Raw genomic sequence first — 22,007 nt, forward strand, 5'->3', positions numbered from 1 at the left:
TCGAATACTGATCGAAGATAAAGGTCCTCAATCAGTTCTCCCCTGAAATAGCACAATTTTGATAATGATCAATTATCATCATGATTAATTAAATTCATTGCGGTTGCAATTTAAAAAATTAATAAAATTCAAATGAGTTCTTCAGCCGAACATTCATCGTTACCATCAACCGATCAGGCAGAATCTCTAGCCGTAGATGACTGATGAATCTTAAAAAAAAAATGAATTTGCGTTTAATTCGCAATCCGACACGTGTTGTGCTCATTGATATGAAAAAAGAAAATGCGATTCATCGAGCGTCAGTGCGATGTCGACAAGATTGTGTAATTTTTGTAAACCTTATGACCAACGAGTTATTCAAAGTGTCATAAACAGATCGGCAATTTAGAGTTATTATCAAACATTGTTGCGACAATAACTAATGTTATGGATATAAAATTGTTTATGCATTTTATCAGAGATTATAGGATTTTACTGCACCAGTCATGTTTCGTTCGAACTTCTGCATTAACTATGGCTGGTACAAGAGTATCTGCAAACAGCAATTCGCGGTATCAATGCCTGCAGAAGCTATTGGAAATCAGGATGTCTCCGTGGTGATGCTGGATTGATTGCTGCTGCTGTTGCTGTTGCTGTCACATTGCCAACAATATGACAGCGGTCTTTCCTCTCCAAGAACCACTCCTCTGAATTTTGACAGCGAAATTTCCAAAAATCAGCCGATAATATTCAGGTCCCCAATCGAATTCCCCACACCTAGATTGCATACCTGACAACCTGAAAAAACTCATCACCAAAAACCAAAAAACTCGAGAAAAAACTTCAGGTAGAATATCTTAATCAAAATAAAGATGAAACGACTTGCGAGAAAAACTGGGCTAAAAGAACAGCAAAAAAGAAATACAAAAACTCGAAGCGAAAACACTAAAGTGATTTTCCCACCGGGTTTTATGGCGAAATCATTTTGGCCAGATTTTCCTGACGATTTTTTTTTTAAATAAGTTTTTTTTGAACTTTACCCTAGACTCGATAAATGCCGGTTATCGCCTAGAAATAGTGAAAAATCGGTTCGACGAGTGGAGAGAAGGGCAGAGCGGATGGCACAGGTGAATGTACTCTCAGTGAGGCACATCGTTGGGCTTTTACCGATCCTGCTACCGATCTCCTAGCTCCTGCTCCTAGACATCGATACCAGGATAACATGTCGCAAGTGGTAGATAAGTGGGACTTGCTAGAGAGAAGGTACATCGCAAAGAGAGGGGGGTACTTGCAAACCGGTTTTTGCAACTCAGCCGATACAGCAGGTACTCTCACTGGATCGTTTCGGTTTATTACCTCCTCATATGTCAAGGCATTTTGCGAGGAAAGAGAATTGAATGTATCACCATGAGAAATAGTGTAAATGTATTCCCAAGCTTACTTAATCAATTAAAGATGCATTACAAAAGTAATCATTGGCAGATTATTGGGTAAAAATAACGATTGCAGGCGGATTGCACTGTGAAGACGTCATCAGCTCTTATTGTTTTTTAAAATTTCTTGACGCCAACGAACGTTAGACGAATAATTGTCGTCTAGGGTCGAGACGATTTCCTTCGTGAGAGATTGAAACTCCTTTTGCATTATCGCGTGTGTATTGGCCATCAGTTGGTCCACGTCATCGGAAACTAAATCCTCCGTTGAAATCGGTTCTAAGGCCTTGATTATCACTTTTCCTGTGCAACGAAAAAAATCACGTACATGTTGTCTCTCATTATTTCAATTAAAATCCCGTGAAATCGTTTAGCGAAATAATTTCACTGGGCAACTCACCGTGTCCAAAAAAGTACGTCTTCTCATCGATGAAATAATAAGGCGAAAAGACAAGAGGTAGAATCGGCAAACGATTATCAATTGCTATCTTGAAGGCGCCCTTCTTGAACGGCTGAATTCCATTCGATAAAATATCTTTATTTCTCGTGCCTTCAGGAAAAATTAACAGCTTCGTCTACCTTGACCATTTCGTTAAATATTTTCTATAAGAACTCCAGCTAATCTTTCATTTCAATATATCTCTGATACTTACAGCATGGCTCTGGGATTTATTTGCAACATTGACTAATGTTTTCATTGATTCTTTTCCATTTTTACGATCAATGAACACTGTACCAGCTAGCCATGCGATTGGACCAAATGGAATGACCCAGAGTAACGCTTTTTTTGAGACTGCAGCCAAGTTTCCTAGCGTTGTCCAGATATTGAATAAACCTGGGGTGCAGGAAGTCAGAGTGAATCAATATAATCTCAGAGACAAAATCGTGGATCAGTGGTAATTGTTACCTAATATATCTAATATACTTTGGTGATTCACCACGACAACACAAGCCTGAACTCTCTCAATCTCCTCGACACCCCGGAGTTCCCATTTGATGCCCAATAATTTTGTATAAAGTCGAAGAAATATCGAGGCATGCCTAATACACGACAAATATAATGAGCGAGGAAAATTAATTATTCAAGGCAACTAGCTAGATTACAAGAGACATTCTTGTGACTTTTCTTTCCATTAAATAACGGTTAAAATTATCGTTTCAACTAATAAACATGTTTTTCAGTGAAAAATACATCCATTTATGATTTTTCAATGTCAGATCATGCGAAGAGAGGGCAATGTGAAATAACGCATGGCTGAAGGAGAGATAAGCCTCTGATAAAGAAATTGCACCGAATTTTCATTTTATGAGATATGATGAAATTATCATACGAAAAAAAAAACGAATTGTTAAAAATATCTACTACATTAACCTCTTGACGATAACCCAATCAATGTTAGGTGTTTCAAAACCCAAATTCAAGAATTCGGAGCACGAATTTGGACTCAGATTTGAATTTGACAGTCGAAATAATAAATTCTTGACGAAAATCTATTTAGTTCCTCAACAAGCAAAAATGGGTAATACAATTTTCTGTTAAAAAAATAATTTTCCAGATGATTTTCCAGATAATGAGAATATTAAAGATGATTTGCGTGAATTATCAGGTGACATATTTCTCACCTGGCGTGTTTCACGTGGCCCGGCGAATCGACGAGAATAAACGGTAGTACAATTACCGCGACAACTGAACTCCACACAGCATAAAGTACATATTTCGCGTAATACCTCAATTTATCGCGACTCTCAAAGCCACACGAAATAACAAAAACAATAACGGGCAGAAGATAAACCAAGAAGTCCATTTTTCGAGTGGGTTCATCCGACAACTGGTGTCCGTATGCGAATGCCGTCCGTAATCTCTTCAGCGACGGTTTAAAGCAACGTGTATTCCTCGGAATTGATTTGGTATTTCGATTGCTTGTATCATTATCGATAATCACACCGAAAACATAAACTCTTTAACGCAAGAGAGAGGGATAAGAAGGCGAAAAGATACCAGAGGAATTCAGCAAGAAAGCGACGACAATGTGCGACTGTTTGGCTGGTTCTGAAATCGAGAGCACGATTGAGAGACGGATCGAAATAATCCAGGAGGAGGGGCATAAGGGGTAGCAACCCAATATCCAACCATGATTAACGCTGGTAATCAATGACTAAATGATAACACAATTATCACATTACCACATTGTTTCCCACATAAAAACGTTCGGACAAACTACTACACCGATTCAACTTTATCGACTCCAACAAAAAGCTCTCTATACACGACTCTTTGAACAGATGATTCACTACTAGCGATAAACCAGCTAACCCACACAAAAACACACTCATACTTGCCAGCAAGTGCGTTGCTGAGGTAGTGGGGCTACAGCTTATTATTCAGCTATCGATTGGTCTTCTACCCTACTCTACAAATAAGTTGGACAAAGAAAGCGTCGGATTTCCCATCATTGATGTTTAATGTCAGGTAATTATTTACAAATAGTTGATAAGCAATTAAGGATTGAATAGTCCAAAGAGGCCGAAGGGCTTCCGCGGCTTTATGGCTGTGGCCAATCAGAAGAATCGAGATCTCAAGTGCTGATTGCTATGTTGAGGGCCTGTCTGATGATTATCACGGCGGAATGGTGGCTCACTGCAACGGTAATCACACAATTAACAAGATATTTACAAAATTATTTTGGGATTATTGTCCAGATTGCCCACCATCCGGTTACATTCTCGGCTGCATCACATGCGTTTATCAATTCACTGAAGGCATTTCCCTCGCCGCAATTTTGAAGTCTCGGGCGACCCTCGACGCAAACGAAATATCGCTGACAGTCGTTTGGACTTCTGAAGAATCTTGTCTCGCCGGAGTATTGGTTGTTATCACCTGGGGGGCACCGGAATCCCAGGAAGGCTGGAAGCACACACAGTATCAGCTGGGGATTTTACTGTCGTAGGGATTTTTGGAATTGATAATGAAGGGATCGCGGAATTAATTAGAAGAGATTAGTAGTGAAGGGACGGAAGGGGTAATTTATTTTCAGGAATACCTTCGGCGTCGCAGTCTGGCACCTGATCTGGCCAGTCGCAACGATAAGAGATTGGGTTAAAGGCCAGACCTTCTGGGCAATCAAATGTGTAGCCAACACCTGCTGCGCAGTTCTTGAATTGGCCGCAATTTTGACTATCGCCGATTTTAAAATAGCCGTATTGGTGAGGACAATCGTCGGTCGGATCTGCTGGTTCTGAGAACAGATTATGAATTCAAAATTCATGGGTAAAATGTGTCCGTTCCCGATAATTAATGCCCACGAAAAAAAAAACAGGTCTACCGTAAAGTAAATTCAAAATTGGAGACAAATTTTTCATATTTTTTATCCCAAATCATTCGGAACTTTTGAAATGACTTGCTGTATTCAATATCGTGAACTCATAACATTGTGTTATCTGACCTCGTGATAATAAAAAAATATTGAGTTTCAACAAAACGTGATGTCACAATTTTAACATCAGTTTTTATTAAAATTTCATGTTGTCTGACGACCGCAAGGTCAAAGCGGAGCTATTATTTTTGTTACGACTCTGAAGGTGCAATAAATTTTTTGCCACGCTGTAAATATAGTTGTTAAACACGTTGAACAGTTCAAATAAGCTGATATAAAATTATTGCACCTGAAAGTGTCAACGAAAAAAAAATACAATACGCAAAAAACAAGCGCTTCGTGCGATTTTCTGGTTTCAGATTTCTTAAAAGAAAAAATTCCAATTACATCTGCTTCTAGTTTAGATTCCTTGAATCCCCGAATTTTTTAAATAGTCATAATAAAGAAGAACTGATTAGCCGTAACTCACGAAGCTTGGAACGGCCTTCGCAGCTGACATCGATGGGATATCCGCAGGGATAATTGAATCTGGCATCTGGATTGAACATGAGACCCTCCGGACACAACTTCTCCTCGCCAACTCCATCAATGCACTCAATATACGCATCACACTGCGATGGAACTGGAAATCGTCCAGTTTTCTCCGGACAAGACACCTTGGATTGTCTCACACCCTGATCAATCTGATTATTCTGACCAAATTGCCGCTGATTGACCCGATTCTGGGTATTCTGGTTGAATCGGTTGGCGCTATTCTGATTGACTCGACCCCCGGTGTTCTGATTGAAAGTCTGCCGTTGGAATTGTCCATTGCCTGCAAGAAAAAATTAACTTATGCTGTTGATGGATCATGATTGAGAAGCAGAACAGACACCGGATGCGGCTCGAATGCGGGAACAAATTCACCGGGGCTCTTGTCAAGCTCAAAACAAAGTGACGAATTATAAATTTAGTCTCAGGGTCGCATTACTCAGGACCGAATGAGAAGAAATAGTTGATACGACGAAAGAAATACGAATTAGACGAGTATAAAATTTCATTCCACTCAAAACCTTCCACTCATTTCTCCATTTTATTTTTCATTTTTCATTGAAGCATTGAAACCATTACCTAAACTTATTAATAAACAAATATTGGCATTAATTTTATTAATAAAAAGGTGAATAATTTCTACAGCTCGCACATTTATTGTACTGAGCCTATCGTCTACCCTAACTTCGACTCGTTTATAAATCAAATGAGTTGGACCGAATAAATAATTGATACAAGTACAAAGTGCTGACCAATTCTAGGCGTATTATTGATGAGACATTAGCATACTCGTGGGTTGAATATATTATATTATCCGGTATATGGCATCACCATCCCGCGGATTCTGGTGTTCGTGAGCGGTTGGAATGGGGGAAAGTCAAAATTACCATCACGATAGTTATGTAATTGAACGGCGAGACACCTGGACCCAATTCCAAGAGAATTAAACCTTAGCACAAAGTTATTATCTTTCATTATCTTCACACTATTATGTTGAATTTATTTAACGATTCAATTAAAGTTATACCGAGGGATTAACTCAATCCCAACTGGTTACACTGACTCTGATGTAATGAGAATTACGCTGGGCTCATATGACTTGATTAAAATGTGAAAATACTATTGCATAAAATTGTTATAGATCTAGTACGTACACGTGCTCGCTATGAAAATAGCAACAACCAGAAAAGATATCTGCACGATGTACCCCATTATCTTGTTTAAATGGTGTCTTGTATTGGCTCAGCACGTTTCACGGATAAAAATGACGAACTACAGAAGACACCTGATCCTTTCGGTGGCTTTTATCACCTTCGATGGAGGAAAGTGAGAGTTTCTGGTGAGTCTTCTTCGTTGGGTCCAGAGTAGGGGCAACTGAAGAAGATACATGGCACTGAAAATTCCGGAATAACAAGGTACCACATTTTTTTTTACAATAAAATCAACTCCTCGCTTTTTTTTCCACCGTCCAAATGAATTCCTCAATGAAATATTCTCGCTGTCATTATTTTCTCATTGCGCGCAATGAGCTCAAGTTGAAGGTTGCATTGAGCTGAAGAGGATAGAGATGTTTGAAATAACTTTGTGAGACAAGGTTGATATTTCTGAATCATGCCTTCAACATTGCACCTTGAAACCCTTTCAAGCATTTGGAATTCCAGTTGCTTCTCTCATTGCTCCGGGGAATGATTACAAATTGCGTTTTTTTTATGGTACGGTGTATTGGTTTATTCTTTATTTATGTTAGATAGTGGATTAGGCCGAGAAATTTGAATGAAACACAGGAAAGCGAGTTTGGTTGTTATGTACACGAGAAGAAGAAAATGTCAAGGCTCTGATTCTGCGCCTCGAGGCACGAGACATCGCAGATTGCGCAACAGTTTGTTAATTGAAGAAGAAAGCAGAATCATTCGAGCTGCTCGTAACAACGAATTAAATAATTTCATAAGTCATTTTTCCGGAATCTATTGCTAATTTTGATTGCAATCGCTCCAGTTTATCCATGTAAAATATGCAGTGGACGACGATAGGAGGTTTCAGGGTATTGATTATTTTTTTTTTCTGGATATTGAGGCCGCACAATCGATGAGTCAATTTCATTCGAGGCAATAATGTCATACGGGAAAAATGCGGAGATAATGAATATCGAATTGTGATGGGATTCTGAGACTTTCGAAATCATCCGCGAGAGTTGATAAAATAGAAAAATTCGTTTTTTTTTTTACATTTTTCTTTTCAAGGGAAAGCAGATAAGGTAGAAGCCTCTCTTGCAGATTCCTATGTGACCCGGTGTCGAAGAGAGATGGTAAAATAACCGGTGACAATTCACCATTCATCCGCTAGACTTAATTCAAACAATCCATGAATTGTTTAAAAAAAGTAATTAAAATCTTTATTGTACACAAAATATACAAAACTTAAAAATACAAAATTCAAACTCACTGCATTCACTTCTCACTTTGGGGAGCATTAAACTATTGTAAACAAAAAAAATATCACAAGGGTTAAAGGTTTTTCTACTGTACGAGATAATACGCAGTAATGTACTACAGTCCAATGGGAACAGGAAGAAAAAACAATGAGAAAATTATACAAATAGCTAATTACTAATAATAATGAAGCGTATACGTATCAACAATTACGACCCACGTATGAGAAAATTGAATAGAAAAATCTAGTGAATTCATTAGGCAAATCTATCGGATTTGATTGGAATTGTTCTAATTGAAAAGCCACTAGACTCACGCGTATTATTTCGATGAATTTTTCCGCGCGTTCTGCTTTAATCTTCTGCAACGAATCACCGCTTATTGACATCTCGTATCACACACGACACACATTGATATGAGCCCGGAACACATGACTAGTGCACCGAATCCGTAAATCATTACTTCTCATGGCTATTGTTGAAATTGACGTACTTCTTCGGAGGAAGACTGTCTAACTATCTTCTGAGAATCAAACGATTAATGAAGATGATTGATTAGCCTCAAAAATTGCCAGTAATCGAGGCGTTCCCAGCTGGCCCAACAGCTGGATCATCTCCGGAGGCTTCTGACCAGATGATTTCACGTTGTAATCAACAATTATCAACGAAAGATGCACTCGAGCCACTGTTTATCTCCGCGTAATCTTGCCGCGAGGCTGAGCAGAGCTTGCTTGAGAAGTCTGCCTCACGTTTTCTGGGATCAAATGAGTCATTTAATTTGAGTCAATTCAAAAGATTTTTATTTCGATTACTCTGTCATTTTTACTCTTACCCTCTTCCTGGAAGCTCCATCATATCAACGACGATATTGTCGACGTACAGTTTGTCGTTGCACCAGAAGAAACAGAGGGACCTAGGCTGCAGTACGTCCATGTCGTACGCCCAAGACAATTCTACCCTCCGAATTTTCCCAAGATCATTCGCAGCTCCTCCTGGGTGAGCTACAACTATTCTCCGAGTTGTCCCATGCTCTAGTTTCATGTATCCACTGGAAAATAATCGCGTGTAGACAAATCGTGAGATTATGTCTAACTTAAACAGCTAAATGTGTTGAGATCTGGGCACGAAATCATCATCTGAGTTATTATCTCAAGCTGATTGTTATCGCACTAGTTCTTACAACTGGTTGAAACAACTTTTCGTATCGGTAATTCAAGATTTCGACTTACTTCGGTGTTAAATCCATATTTCTGATGACACCATTGTCAGCATGAAGAGTTACCTTCATGAATCCTTGAACCCAGCTCTCGGCTGTGGGGGGGCGGGCAAGATTAATGGTTATTCGATAATGTCTCCCTGGAATCATGAATTACCACTTGAATTGTTCTGTAGTAATGAAATTCGACAGATGGATGTAAATACTGTAAATTATAACTGATATTTACGGCAGTACGGATCCTCCTTTCCCGTTGAGAAAAAGAACTTGGAGCCGAGTAAAGCGGACGCGTCCTGACCCATAGAAATTCTCTTGACCAAAGCCGGACTGCTGTCAGCGTGATACCCCATGATTCCACAGCTCAAACTGCTGTTGCTTTTGCAAGAAAAACACTCCCCCCTGAGGAAGCGTGCGTAATCCGTGCACTCGTGTGCCACATACTGACACTTTGAGTTGATGCTCTCGATGAAGAGCTTGATGGCTCTAACGTGATTGCACGCAACGAGAACACGCGACGCCTCTTCAAGACCCTCGCGAATCAGAGTCAACGGCAAAGATGGTGTTGTTTCACTCAGATCTGTACAACCGGGTTGTTCCTTACCGTTATTTGGGTAAAAGTCTAGGTGACCACACGGCTGGCTCATGCCGTACCCTGGAAGCCCTTAAACCACTTCACTCATTTTACGTTGCTCAACGGTATTGAAAATAATTCTCACCTTGCTTACCCTTAATTCACATTATTCCAGTAATTTTATCAATATTATACTGTACTTCAACTCACCTAGGAAGAAGATGCTCTTGCCATCGGTGTGGATGACGTCGACCAGTTGTGCATCAGTCCAATCTAAACGGAGATGACTGGGCATACCTTGGAAATAAGGCTCGGCTGGATCAAGACCCGTGATTCTGCCAATTTGTCCCTCCAATTTTTCACCGGCATAACCCGCCGTGTGTGCCCCCAGGCTGTGCCCGATCAGGTGCACATCACTCGTGTCCAGCCCGTAATTAGTCTGCGCAATTATGAATTTTTCATCGGTTCCATATAACTTTAATGGCTCAACAATAATCAACAATAATCCGATTTTCAACTGAAATCTTTCCTCACCTGAAGATGTTTAACGAGATAGGCGATCTCCAGTCCTACCAGTCGGGTATTAGCAGTGGCCTGAGTATACAAAGGAAGACTTCCACCCGCCCAATCAACAACAATCACATTATAATCTCCATGCTTAAGTAATTCATTTCTCATCTCCTTCACCCAATTACTCAATGGTGTGTCAATAAATCCATGAATAATAAACTTAGTCTTCCTCTTTGGATCGAAATTCGAGCGCTTTATCGACTTGTCCTTAGCAACAATCAACACCTGCCCCTGCAAACAACAACTAATTAGCTGACTAAATGCCTCATAAAACGGAAGTCTCATTAGAATACAAATTCTCCGAGAAGTGCTAATTTCCTTTTTTTCCCTCTAATTAGATTTTCTCCGGTAAATGGAGCTCAATTAAACTTCTGGTGAATCCAGACTCCGAGAGTCTCGAGATCAGTTGCTAGGATAAGTTACTTAGGCGTGACTTGAACGTTTAAAATCGAGACTTTAATTTAAACTTGAACGCTTAATAAGTGAAAATTGTTACTTCTCCCACTAGAAAATGCCTAATGATTTTAATTGATAAAAAATTGTACTATTGAATATAATTCATTGAGTAAATAATCAATTTCATAAATTGTATTAAAATGAAAATTTTTCGATTAATCCTGACGCTGAATTTGTTTGAGTTTGAGTTTGTTTCTGATTGGTAAATATAAATAAATATAAATAGCAGGAGTAAATATAAGTTGCAATAAATATCTCACCTCGGTCGGATTTTCATTGGTGTAAAGTATAAATCGAGTGTTAATGACTTCCCGAGGAAGTGGAAAGACATTTAATGGCCGATGAATGAGGTGATACCAACTCCTGGTGATATTTAAACAGCCCAGATCCTCGTAGCATCTCGTTTCATTCTCAACTGAAATGTTAACCCAAGATAAATAATTTATTACCTCATTATTTAAAAATTACATAAGCCAGAGGTTTATGCCATTTAATTATTTACCAATCCGTTAATTTCCGCCGGTCTAACCGGCGAAATCCCATAATAGTCCATCATTATGGAAATAAATTGCAAATCGGTTATCTTTATTTCTTCTCAGTCGATTTTCATAGAGTACACGAATGCAATGATATTTAGAAATAATAGCTGGACACTTGGATCCCGCGGATAATCATTTGTCCCGGTGATGATATAATACTTTACCCAGTGAAGTAAGTTATTATGATTTTGTGTAGTTACATGGTAGCCAAGGGATGTTGACTTCAATTCTGTCACTGCGTGCCCATTGCCAGGGATCCAGAATTCCGGCAGAACCCAAAATCGGTCCCAATGTCAAAAAAAATAGAATCACCGGTCCCTGGATTTCCGCAAATACTCGTGGTCTTGCGCCTATCCTTCTCATCCTAAAATCACATAAAAATTGAACATATAAAAAAACACAACACAACATCTTTTCAAATTAATTCCCATCATCTGCTCCCCGAGTCTCTGAACTGCTAATTAGTTTCATTCCATTTATTAATAGAAAAAAAAATTGCTGACGAATTTCTGTGTATTCCGTATATTGTATGAAATAAGGAAATTTAGTAATTGATTGAGAATTCTTTTCAGAAAATTGTCGTCAGCTTTCCGTTCTCTGTACAATAGTTCTTCATGCTAATTTCTCTATCTGTTTGCAGCAACAGGCGATTCTTCAATACTGATGACGAGATTAGATCGACTCACTTCATTTCACCAGTCCACAACTGAATCCTGACATAAACTGAGGAGATTTATTGTCATGGGTTATCCAAGACTGTGCAGTGTACTTGAAACAATGTCTCCTGGACAAGATCCGGACAGCGAATGTCCAAAAAATATCAAGGTAGTCCTACTTGTAGGAGCCTGAAAGCACACATTGCAGTACTGGAAGGGAGAGGACGCCCAAAAAGTGAAGATGGGGGATCACATTGATTTTGTCACACCCGCAGGTTTCGGGTATTTTTTACCTGCGGTCAAGAATCCAAATGCTGCGCAATACATGAAAAATAATAGCCGGATGAACCTTCGTCTACACCGAAAAACAATTCTTGCCACTCTGTTCCATTACTTTCCGAAAAATTCGTTCGACACGTTGAATTCCAATGAAGATTTCCTGTAGAGATTTTAGATACTCAATTTATCGGACTCGGAAAAGATTTTTGTCCTTCTCAGATCGTGGGAAATCGTCGGCTGAATTTTCTAAAAATCAAGCGGAAGATCGTGTTGGTTCTTTTTTTAGAATTTCAGATGATTTCAGTGACTAAATGAAATTCCTGACATTCCCCTGATGGATGTGGCGGAGAATTCAGGTGCCATTGAAGCCAGAAATCCTTGAAGAAAAAAATGATATAATTGGGGTAATTGGAACACTCCGGCCTCGTCATGATTCAAGTTGAGAAATTGAACGATTCCGACTGATAGAATTGAAATTCTTGACCAGCGCAATCTGAATTTTTCCCTCCCAAATATTCAATGACGTGATTAATCGGAATAAATCAATTGAATGAGACTATAACGATGCGTAGGGAAGGTCTTAAAAATATCAATTGAATTCAGAGTGCCTGAATTATAGAGGCATCAGATTCTATCAGACTTTTTATCACGAAATACCTGCAAAGGAGGTAAAAGAAAGTGCTATTAGATGCAATCAAGTCCAAGTCCTTGGTTAAGTTGTATCTCACTGCCGGGATCAGTGCTGTATGCCCCTCGGCGATGCAAATAGCTCCTTGGGTGATTTCACTTTTCACTGTGATATGCCAGACATCATACTTTGTAGTTGACAACACAAGCAAGTACTAATCAATATCGATTATCAAACACCGGATCAACGGGTTTTTACAAATTAATGATAACACGCACGCGTCTAATCCAACAAATGCCCAACGATTCGTCAAAAAAAAATATCCCGCAATCAACTTCATTTATCATTATTTATTATTAATTTATAGTACTCTTATTTCAGTTAAATCAATGACATTCATTTTTACAAATTTGAATAAAAATTCATTTGTTATAATACACTATACAATAAGAAATACCATGAATTTATTTAAGAAGTGGAAAATCAAAAAAATAATAATAAAAGAAGGGATAAAGAAGAGAAGGAAGGGAATTCTAAATTACGAAAAATAATGAATAAACGATGAAATCCGTGAAAATGGGAGAAGGTGTTGGGGACTCATGTCCATATTATTGCTTTGCTGTCAATAGTCTCCTGAGTTTATTCGCTTGGAATATCAATTTCACTAAATTCCGATACAACTAAATATTTTCATATAACCGATGATATGAGTGAGTAAATAAAGTGTGTACAGAGCAACGTACGGCGTAGATTCTCCATTTACGTTGACATATCAATATGTCTACACATCGAATGTTCTGGCAGACATGTTTGCCCCTCGGCATAATTATGCAACTTCGCACAGCACTTGGCAAAAGTTATGTCATCCAACGAAAGAGACACTACGAAATACCGCGAAAAACTTCGCAGCTCGAGAAACAGCAATTTACCATGGAAATGCGGTGGACAAAATTGCCGGGGCATTAGACAGTTTATCCCGCCTTCAATTTACACCGGGATGTACTCTATCAATTACCTATTGCCGTAATTTAATGTGTAAATTGTGGTCGTATTAGATTGCCCAACGAAACTCGCGAGCACGCGATACTATTTTTTATTTTTTGTTTTCATTTGTATTCTCGTCGGAGTTTCGATGGTAACACATCGAAGGACAATAAGAATCTAATGGTCTCGGTGTTGGTATTCTTATTTTGTCCGACTATAATTGTCATAATTCGATGAGAATGACACACTTGATTTTTATGTAACAAAATAGTAACTTCTAACTACTGGTAAATTTACTGGCAAATGTTTACGCAGTGGTTTGATATATCGGTAAGAATTAATTTTTAGGAACCTTCTACTTATGTGAAAGCATTACACTTGGCAGTTCCGAATTGATTGGTTTCGGTCGAATATAACCACGGAAATTCGTCGACTTTATGGATATCGACGGTCATTTTCTTATACGGCAAAATCCTGTCTCTGGCATTTCTTGCAACAATATTTCTTCTTACTTCCAAGCAGGTGGGCCCATTTTGTTCATTAGAACATTCTCCATTGAGTTACGACACGCCTTTCCCATTTTTTGTAATTCCATATTTTTATTTTTATAACACACCTCATCGTAGAAGTAATGATCCAGCAAATGAGCAGTCATACGTTTTTATCGGTATATGCAAAAAAATTGCTCAACGCAAAATGGAAAATTCGTTCTTTTATTTTTCATGTATTAATTAGCTGTTCATTATGTTTCAACAGTTTAAAAATTAGCCAAGTCTCCCGGATTCCATTTGAACGAATGATCTGAAAATCTCCCGCCAAAACACTTTAATCGCTCTCCCCACGGTTGAAAATAAAAAGAAATTCCTGAGGAATGCAACACACGTAATTCTTCTCACGAAAACACATGTGCACTTTGAGTGCAAGTGAGCGGTGCAATGTTACCGTAAGCGGAAAGTTTGAATTGCCCGCGTGAAGGTGCGCGAGACACCCAAATACCCGAGTAAAGGTCTCGTGCTCGTATTTTTTTTTAGGAGTATTAAATAATTACCATTTCGAAAGGGAGAGTGCCCCAGTCCGTTTCCAATACGAGGTGCACTGGGTATCGGTGTTGGTGCCCCAGATTCACTCTCTGACGTCCTTCCCGACGGCAATGCTGCGCCACTTCCTGACAATTCCCCACCTTTTATTTTCGATTACACCGTACATCACTCTGGCGAATATCCCCGTCTCTCGCGTTAAAATTTTTATCTCCCAACACCCACTTTCCCTCCTTTTCTTCGCCGCGAATGTACATACGCGAAGAAAGTCGAAAATACAGTGGGGAAAGTAGTCAATACACGGGCGTTAGCCTTCCATTGTTTCCCCATTATTTTAACATTTTTATCCGATTTATCCGAGATTATTCATTTTATTTTTTCTTTTTTATATCGAGAAAAAATCATTTTTCCAATAATAATGCTTTTGCAGATCTGCTATCGCATTCCTGATACGCTCCGCGCTCGTATTTACAATATAATTTTTTAAAACATCTACTTGGATTGTTAAAGAACGTAATGCAAGTTGTATTAGTAATAATGAAGTTTGCGTGTTGTTATGGCGCCGTGACTAATTGTACAGGAAGTTAACGGGCGTGCTCATCTGCGCTCCTGGTATTTCCACTCTTCATTTAAAGTTTTACATTCACTTGAGCATTTGTTTGGTTTTTTTTATTATCTCGGGCCCGACGAAACAGGATCAATACAAGGAGAATAAGTTAACGAATAATAAACGAATTTCCTCTTTATTCTGCATTCTATCTTTTGAATTAGGATAGAAATAATTTTTCACTTGTTTACACTCGACAATGACTCACCCGACTTGTCTTGAAATCGAATAATACAAAATGAGGATCAAGTAATGGAGAAATTAGGTCTCAGTCTTGCTCCCGTTATCGCCTTGCGGGAATTATTACCCCGAGTCGCTTCGATCTTTATTTACGATTACGTAATATTCCGGAATGCAGCAACACCTTTCTCCGATTCTGCAGTCTTTCCCGTCTTTCGCATGCTGATTTTTATTGATCTATGAACAATTTAACAATTGGCAATGATAATTATCGATTGACTCGGTTTGTTTTCAGAGCGATTAGACGTGAACTGAAAAGTCACATGGAAAAAAAAACGTTTTGGGATTTAGATTATCCAATGACGCTTGGAATCCATTTTATATATTTTATATATTTTATATATTTTATATATTTTATATATTTTATATATTTTATATATTTTATATATTTTATATTTTATATATTTTATATATTTTATATATTGTCCGAGTGACAAATTTCGCTTTATATCAGCACGTATATCCTGGTAAGAGCCCAAATGCCTCGGGATTAACGATTCACCTCATGGCGCCAGTGATATCTCCACCTCGCGGTTATGAGATCTGCGAATGCTATAAATAAAATGAAACACCTCTTTCTTTTTATTCCTTACCAGTCCAAATATGTAATTTCATCTGTCGGTGTACAAGTAGTGCACATGCAAATACTTCCTCCCAGTAATTTATCATTTTCCTCTTTCGTTTTCCGTTCCTCCAGCGTGACGAGATTATCATCACCCACAAGCCCAAGGAACGCAAGTTCCTGTGAAAATATATTCTGTACTTCCAGGTGAGATTGACTGATTAACCAATTGCAGTCGATCCAATCAGAGGGTAAGTATTAGGTGCTAGTGGATTTTTGTAGAAGGGCGGATCGAAGTAACACACGTTGAGCTCAATATTCAATTATTAAATTCAATCCAATGGAGTAATGTTATGTTTAATTTTTACTCTGTCCTCGATAGTGTCAGGATAATAATGTCCTGAGGGTCAGAGCAAGGACGTCTGCACCTCACTCCTTAATCAAACGAAAGTACAAAGTCACGAAATGGTGGCGCAATACTTTGGCAACCCCCCAATCCCCTCCAACCCCTTTTTACCTCGTTCACTCCACAAAACTGGTTTAAACTCGCACGTAAATTTCTCCTGGCCTTCACAACTATGTTTTCATCCTCTCTCCAATATTTATTTTTTATCTTCCTCTCCCGATTATCCCGTATTAAATTCTCAAGAAGTGTTGTGCATGTACAAGTGCAATTACCATTGCTCTCCCAGTGATACATTAAAATGGTCAGCCAGGATTCATTAAATTTTTCGAGTCGAAGGAATGAACAAGTTGATGAATAAATCGAATTGCTATCGAATTGCTATCGAATTGCTATCGAATTGCTATCGAATTGCTATCGAACTCACCATCGAACTCGCCATCGATCGATCTGCTATAACGATGAATTCCAATGAATCCATTCCTTGTATATCCTGTCAATTACCGTTTCTATTCTTCGGAAAAGTAGAGTGAAGTGGATGCATTCACCCCGGGGATTACGTGACATGCATTATTTTGTGGGACTTCTGCACGGAAGCGACTTAATGCTGCATGCAGCGCTGCACGGGCTCGCTCATACCATTTGCCTGAGATATTTCTCTCGCGGGTGGCATATAATCGACTTCGCTGGTTGACTCGATCCGGAAACCATGATTAGCCACATTCCAATCGTACCCATGGACAACGAACCAATTTCTTTTTGCCCTCGAGGTTTCCAATAAAAATTATTTTTTTTTTCTTCCACTGGCTTTTTTCAATTACCTTCTACACTTTCTTTGTACCAACAGGCAGCACCAGCCATGAACTTATTATTTTTTATTCGTCGATGATAATGACCTATTTTTGGTAAAACAAATCGCGAGTTCTATCGGCGAAAACCATTTTGCGCTTTTCTATTAGTCATTTGTACAGTTCGTTTTAGAGACAAGATGCTATTTTGTGGGAGATATTAGTGCACACTGAAATCCGGAAAATTGTTATACTCCATTTTATTTCTAGATGCGGAAGTCGGCTTTAATGCACACGGCAATCTGCGGACATTAAACTCGGATCGTAAACGAGGATAATCGACTCGTCAGTATATTTTTTAGTACCTTAATACAATATTGTCATTTTAATGGAATTCGGCAGAGATAGAATTGCGGGGAAGAGTGAATATGGTAACATGTGAATTTAATTTCCTGAATTTTCGGAAAATCGTAAAAATTCAAGAGATAACTTGGCAGTAAATCCAATGTGCAATCAAGATGTGATACAGCGGATTTTTTTGCGTAATACTGAGGGGACGGGGGTCGAAGTTGATGTTTACGAATTGTACAATCCAGTCTCTTGTATACAAGGGGCCTACACACACTTGATTATTGACAGCTTTCCAACGGTACGGCCTTTACACTGACCTACATACTTCAAATAACGGAGTGTGAGTAAAGGCGTTATAAACGACCCAAAGGCGCAAATTATTCGACAAGTTTACGGGGGATTGCATCGAATTGTCATACGCAATGAGCAAATACCCGAAAGAAGTGCAGTTAAAAAAATTAATTAAAAAAAAAGAAAAAAAAGAAAATACTCCGGAATTTTGCTCTGATTAAATGTGGACCTTTTCCATCATTCAGAGACAGGTGCGTCACTATTTGGGACTCGAGAGTTTGTACGAAAAAAAAAATTGATTAAAATATTGAATGAAAAAGTTGGTATTTTGTGAAATCGTGAGATCGTGAGATGTGAATGAAAATGTAAAAATGATGTGTCATGCTGGGGTTCAACCTACCTGTCGATGAATCAATATGAACCTGAAACGAGAAATACTATCGTATCTTATCATGTTCGATCAGCACAACAATTGCACCGCTCATTCTCACTTTCCACTTCTAATACTCCTTACGTGCTAAGTGCACTAATGAAAGGTAAATGCTCGCTTCCGATATGCAAGGTCAAGCCGTTCTACATCAGTTATTTATTGGAGTAAGAGAAGGAATGAGAATTCCAGTCGTTAAAGCCAACTGACACCTGTCAACAAAACCGGAGAAAAAAGAGAAATTTCATCGAAAATTCTCTCACAAAAAATTCTTCAGACTATTTACGTAAATTTCCCGAGATTTACGTGAAAACTCTGACACCACTGCGATGTCAAATTATGACAAATCACGCAACAGTGAATAAAAATTTTCAAATCTGGTTGATTAAACTTTCAATTAATACCGAATGGATGGATAAAAATCGGAGTAACTGAAAAATTGTGGATTAGTCAAATAAATCACTGGAATAAAATACCTAAATGGCGATGGAAAGTTCTGGATGCAGTGAATCCCTGATAACCCCAACAATCCATCATTGGAATATGATATAGAAAGTTCTTGGCAGATAGAAATGAAGAAAATGAAGAAATAAAGCGTGCGAGATAATAACAGAGAACGGGGGATGGTACGGTAATTGGCACGTGTGGATCTTCGATACACGTGATGTTCTGGTGGATAAAATACCTTGAATATTCAAGCATCTGCTTGTGACAGGAGAAACCGGACGCGGAAGCACGTGTTCTAGACAGAATCTGTGGATAGATCTGCATAAGATCCCACCAACATCTCCACCAGCTGCACCTGCGAAAGTTCTCGTTGGATTATAATGAATCCTTCAATAACGTCTTCCGTTTTTGATCCATTAATTAATCCACCATTTTTCCATCACTATTGTATTTGATCCTCTATTTTCCAGTTTCGAAGAATTTTAATTAGAGAAAATGTACAGTTTTTTATTTTTTCTTTTCTTTTTGCTGGAGAATTTATTACACTTTCCAATGGGTGTTGGGACAAGTCTGAGTCAAGGTCTGGGTCTCACCGCGCTTTTGATGACTCTTTCAGGGTGATTGATCAAGACATTTAGTTTAGGTCGGAGAAATTTATTTTTTATATTTGTTATTATAATTAAGGAGTTATTCCTGATGGTTTTAGGTTTTAGGGTTTATAATTATTTAATGACTCGCGAATTTTTGTAGTTGTGCAGCTATTTTTCAAGATTTCTGGTCAAGTTCTAGAAATTTTTGCGAGAGATTACTGAGAATGTAAAAAAATCATTTCACAATGATGAAATACTTCGTAAGACATTGAATAATAATAAACTTGAAGACTGTATTTTTTATTATAAATTTATCAACCATTTCTCATAAATTTTTTAAGAACTTGAAAAAATGAAATAAAACATACCGGTAATAATTCCTCGAGGTGTTTCGGTCATTCTTATCGGTATATTGTTTTTATATCGGTTTATCAATAACAAAAAATGTTAATAAAATCATCGACTTTTCTCATAGCAAATGGTTTCAGCTAATGGAGGGCAGAAATCATCGGATGATTTATTTCGACATTTCCTTCAAGACCGAGACGAGACGATATTTTTCGAAAAATCGAAACACTGAATACCAATGACCGAACTTTACGTAATTATTAACGCAATTTATGGGATAATTGACAGGTGTATGACGCCACCCAGACCGAGCGAAATCGTTGATTTCTGTACTAGACAAAATGTGAAAATCTCGTTCGACTACGATTCCCACTCACAAGGAAACGCCATTTCCCATCGACAAAGCGATCCCCTAATCACTGGCTATTTCACGCTCGCTGGCCCAAAGATAATCATTACAGGTGAAAAAAAAAAACTGATGGAATTCTTACTGCGGAAGTTTATTGACACGTGCAAAAAATCCAGTCATATCCAACGAATTGCGCAAACCAGGCGCCGATATAATTTGGCGAGTGGCATTTTCCGTTTTAACGACAGCTAAACAAAGTATTCAATTATGCAACAACGAGCACACCTCATAGTTCTGAACAATGGGAAGGTCAGGTACTTGAAGAAAGTGTGAGAGTTGCGGAGATTTGACAAAGTCTAGAGCAATGAGACAAGGATTCAATCGAGAAATGAAAAATAAATAAATGGACAAGATTGCAGAGGAAAGATCCGATTAATTCTCCATTAATTCAACAAATGCCAACTTCTCGTGCCCCTCTGCCCCCCAGTGAAGATCGTGGAAACTCTCGTCCGACTCTGGACCGGAAGGAATAAGAAATATGAAACTCACTTGAGATTGTGGAGATCTGCTGGATCAAGAAAGTTTAATCGAGAGGGAAAATTTGTACTCCTGTGAGACTGAGAGAGACGAAAACACTGGAAAAAGCCCACGGGGACTTTTCATTCACCTTTTATTCTTTTTTTCTTTCCGTCTTTCTGTCTCGTTATCATGTACTTGACTGTAGCCCCAAGCTACCTCATTGTCGGTGAGTTAATTGCCGGAAATGCAGAGCACGTCAGCTTTACGAATTCATTCGGAAATTCAATTCACCCTGAACTTGCGTTGATTTGCCAATTAAAAAATGATATCAAAGTTTATTCGTCCATTCAGAATTCCTTTTTACTGTCATTCGTATCGATCCCACCTGAATCTCTTCTGAAATTAGTTCTCATCCCCACTTTCTATTTTTTTTTTTATTTTCTGTAATTAAATTTGTCAGAGTATTGACTCGCCGACTGTTTTCACTTGACCCCTCCGAGTGGTGATTACATTTCTAAAAGCCTATGACCCATGAAATTACAATGATAATTCCGTAAATTGACACGAGGCGATAAAAACACGTGAATTTATCTGCCAATAAAATCGGTGATGCCTCAAGTGTAAAAATCGTTGTGAGTAATTGTGAGTGAACGTCAGAGCTCAAAGAGATAACCGATAAAAATTCACGGGTGTCTTCACCGAGAGATCATAAAATCCCAATAAAACCTGAAACATGTGCCCACTAAAATATATCGATACATATTAATATATACAAAATGGATCGCCTGTTGGCATATTACGCTTGTCTACGCCTACGTGGAGAAAGCGCAGTCGCGTGTTCGATTATAACCCCCCGGGTATGTAACTTGTCTCTGTACATCAAATCATATTAATATATGTAACAACAAGATCTTCAGTAAAATCCAGAATTGACGTTAACCCCCGGTCATGGTAAACGAGTGAAAATAAAACTGATAAACGACAAGTGTTCGATCCCCAGAATTCCAGCGAGGAGAACACTTTCTAATGGCATATTTAATTACAATTCGTGTTAAATTACTGACAGATCAAACTCTTGTTCACATGTTTAACTCACATTTTTGATGTTTAGCATGACACAGCCGATTTGGATCCTCTACCGGTCCATGGCACTCGCTTGATCAGTTAATATTAATTACGGATGAAGAATGGATAATTCGCTTGCGGTTAAAGACGCGTAGAAAGGTGGTAGCAGGATCAATACGCTGATAAATTGATCCCGAGTTGTTCACTGAATAATTAACATGTAGATCGAGTGATATTTGCGTTGGGGAAGTTGGAAATGACGGAGTGAAGGTATTACGCGGTGAGAGGCCGGTGCTCAACTGAGGTGCACAGGAGGATTCTCACCAAGTCCTGAGACAT

General features: G+C 38.5%; 3 protein-coding genes across 10 annotated transcripts; all 3 read right to left on the reverse strand.

Moving 5' to 3' along the window:
* Nucleotides 1-1,379: 1,379 nt before the first annotated feature.
* Nucleotides 1,380-3,754, reverse strand: LOC105268722 (1-acyl-sn-glycerol-3-phosphate acyltransferase beta). 5 transcript variants are annotated; one of them, XM_011308514.1, is made up of 6 exons: nt 3,597-3,746; nt 3,036-3,462; nt 2,320-2,453; nt 2,066-2,247; nt 1,813-1,987; nt 1,380-1,715 (listed from the first exon to the last, which is right to left on the reverse strand). In XM_011308514.1, the coding sequence occupies exons 2-6, from the start codon at nt 3,215-3,217 to the stop codon at nt 1,513-1,515; spliced, it is 876 nt and encodes a 291-aa protein (XP_011306816.1). In that variant the 5' UTR covers nt 3,218-3,462; nt 3,597-3,746; the 3' UTR covers nt 1,380-1,512. The 5 variants fall into 5 exon arrangements, with proteins under 5 accessions (XP_011306816.1, XP_011306815.1, XP_011306817.1 ...); XM_011308513.1 differs by having other exon boundaries at nt 3,544-3,746; XM_011308515.1 differs by having other exon boundaries at nt 3,412-3,754.
* Nucleotides 3,755-3,850: 96 nt separating this feature from the next.
* Nucleotides 3,851-6,633, reverse strand: LOC105268723 (uncharacterized). Its single transcript, XM_011308517.1, has 5 exons — nt 6,472-6,633; nt 5,256-5,600; nt 4,454-4,648; nt 4,122-4,317; nt 3,851-4,050 (listed from the first exon to the last, which is right to left on the reverse strand). Exons 1-5 carry the CDS (start codon nt 6,527-6,529, stop codon nt 3,972-3,974), a joined length of 873 nt encoding a protein of 290 aa, XP_011306819.1. The 5' UTR covers nt 6,530-6,633; the 3' UTR covers nt 3,851-3,971.
* A 1,093-nt stretch (nt 6,634-7,726) lies between these two features.
* LOC105268725 (pancreatic triacylglycerol lipase) lies at nt 7,727-21,956 on the reverse strand. Of its 4 annotated transcripts, none has more exons than XM_011308519.1 (9): nt 21,700-21,956; nt 11,298-11,461; nt 10,819-10,973; nt 10,067-10,333; nt 9,743-9,971; nt 9,191-9,622; nt 8,975-9,101; nt 8,578-8,793; nt 7,727-8,499 (listed from the first exon to the last, which is right to left on the reverse strand). In XM_011308519.1, coding segments are annotated over exons 1-9 (1,695 nt in total). In that variant the 5' UTR covers nt 21,702-21,956; the 3' UTR covers nt 7,727-8,396. The 4 variants fall into 4 exon arrangements, with proteins under 4 accessions (XP_011306821.1, XP_011306822.1, XP_011306823.1 ...); XM_011308520.1 differs by lacking the exon at nt 21,700-21,956 and adding an exon at nt 14,693-14,749; XM_011308521.1 differs by lacking the exon at nt 21,700-21,956 and adding an exon at nt 11,784-11,896 and having other exon boundaries at nt 9,191-9,613.
* Nucleotides 21,957-22,007: the final 51 nt, after the last annotated feature.

Source organism: Fopius arisanus, unplaced genomic scaffold (genome assembly GCF_000806365.1).
Source record: "Fopius arisanus strain USDA-PBARC FA_bdor unplaced genomic scaffold, ASM80636v1 scaffold00060, whole genome shotgun sequence".
Taxonomy (NCBI): Eukaryota; Metazoa; Arthropoda; class Insecta; order Hymenoptera; family Braconidae; genus Fopius; species Fopius arisanus.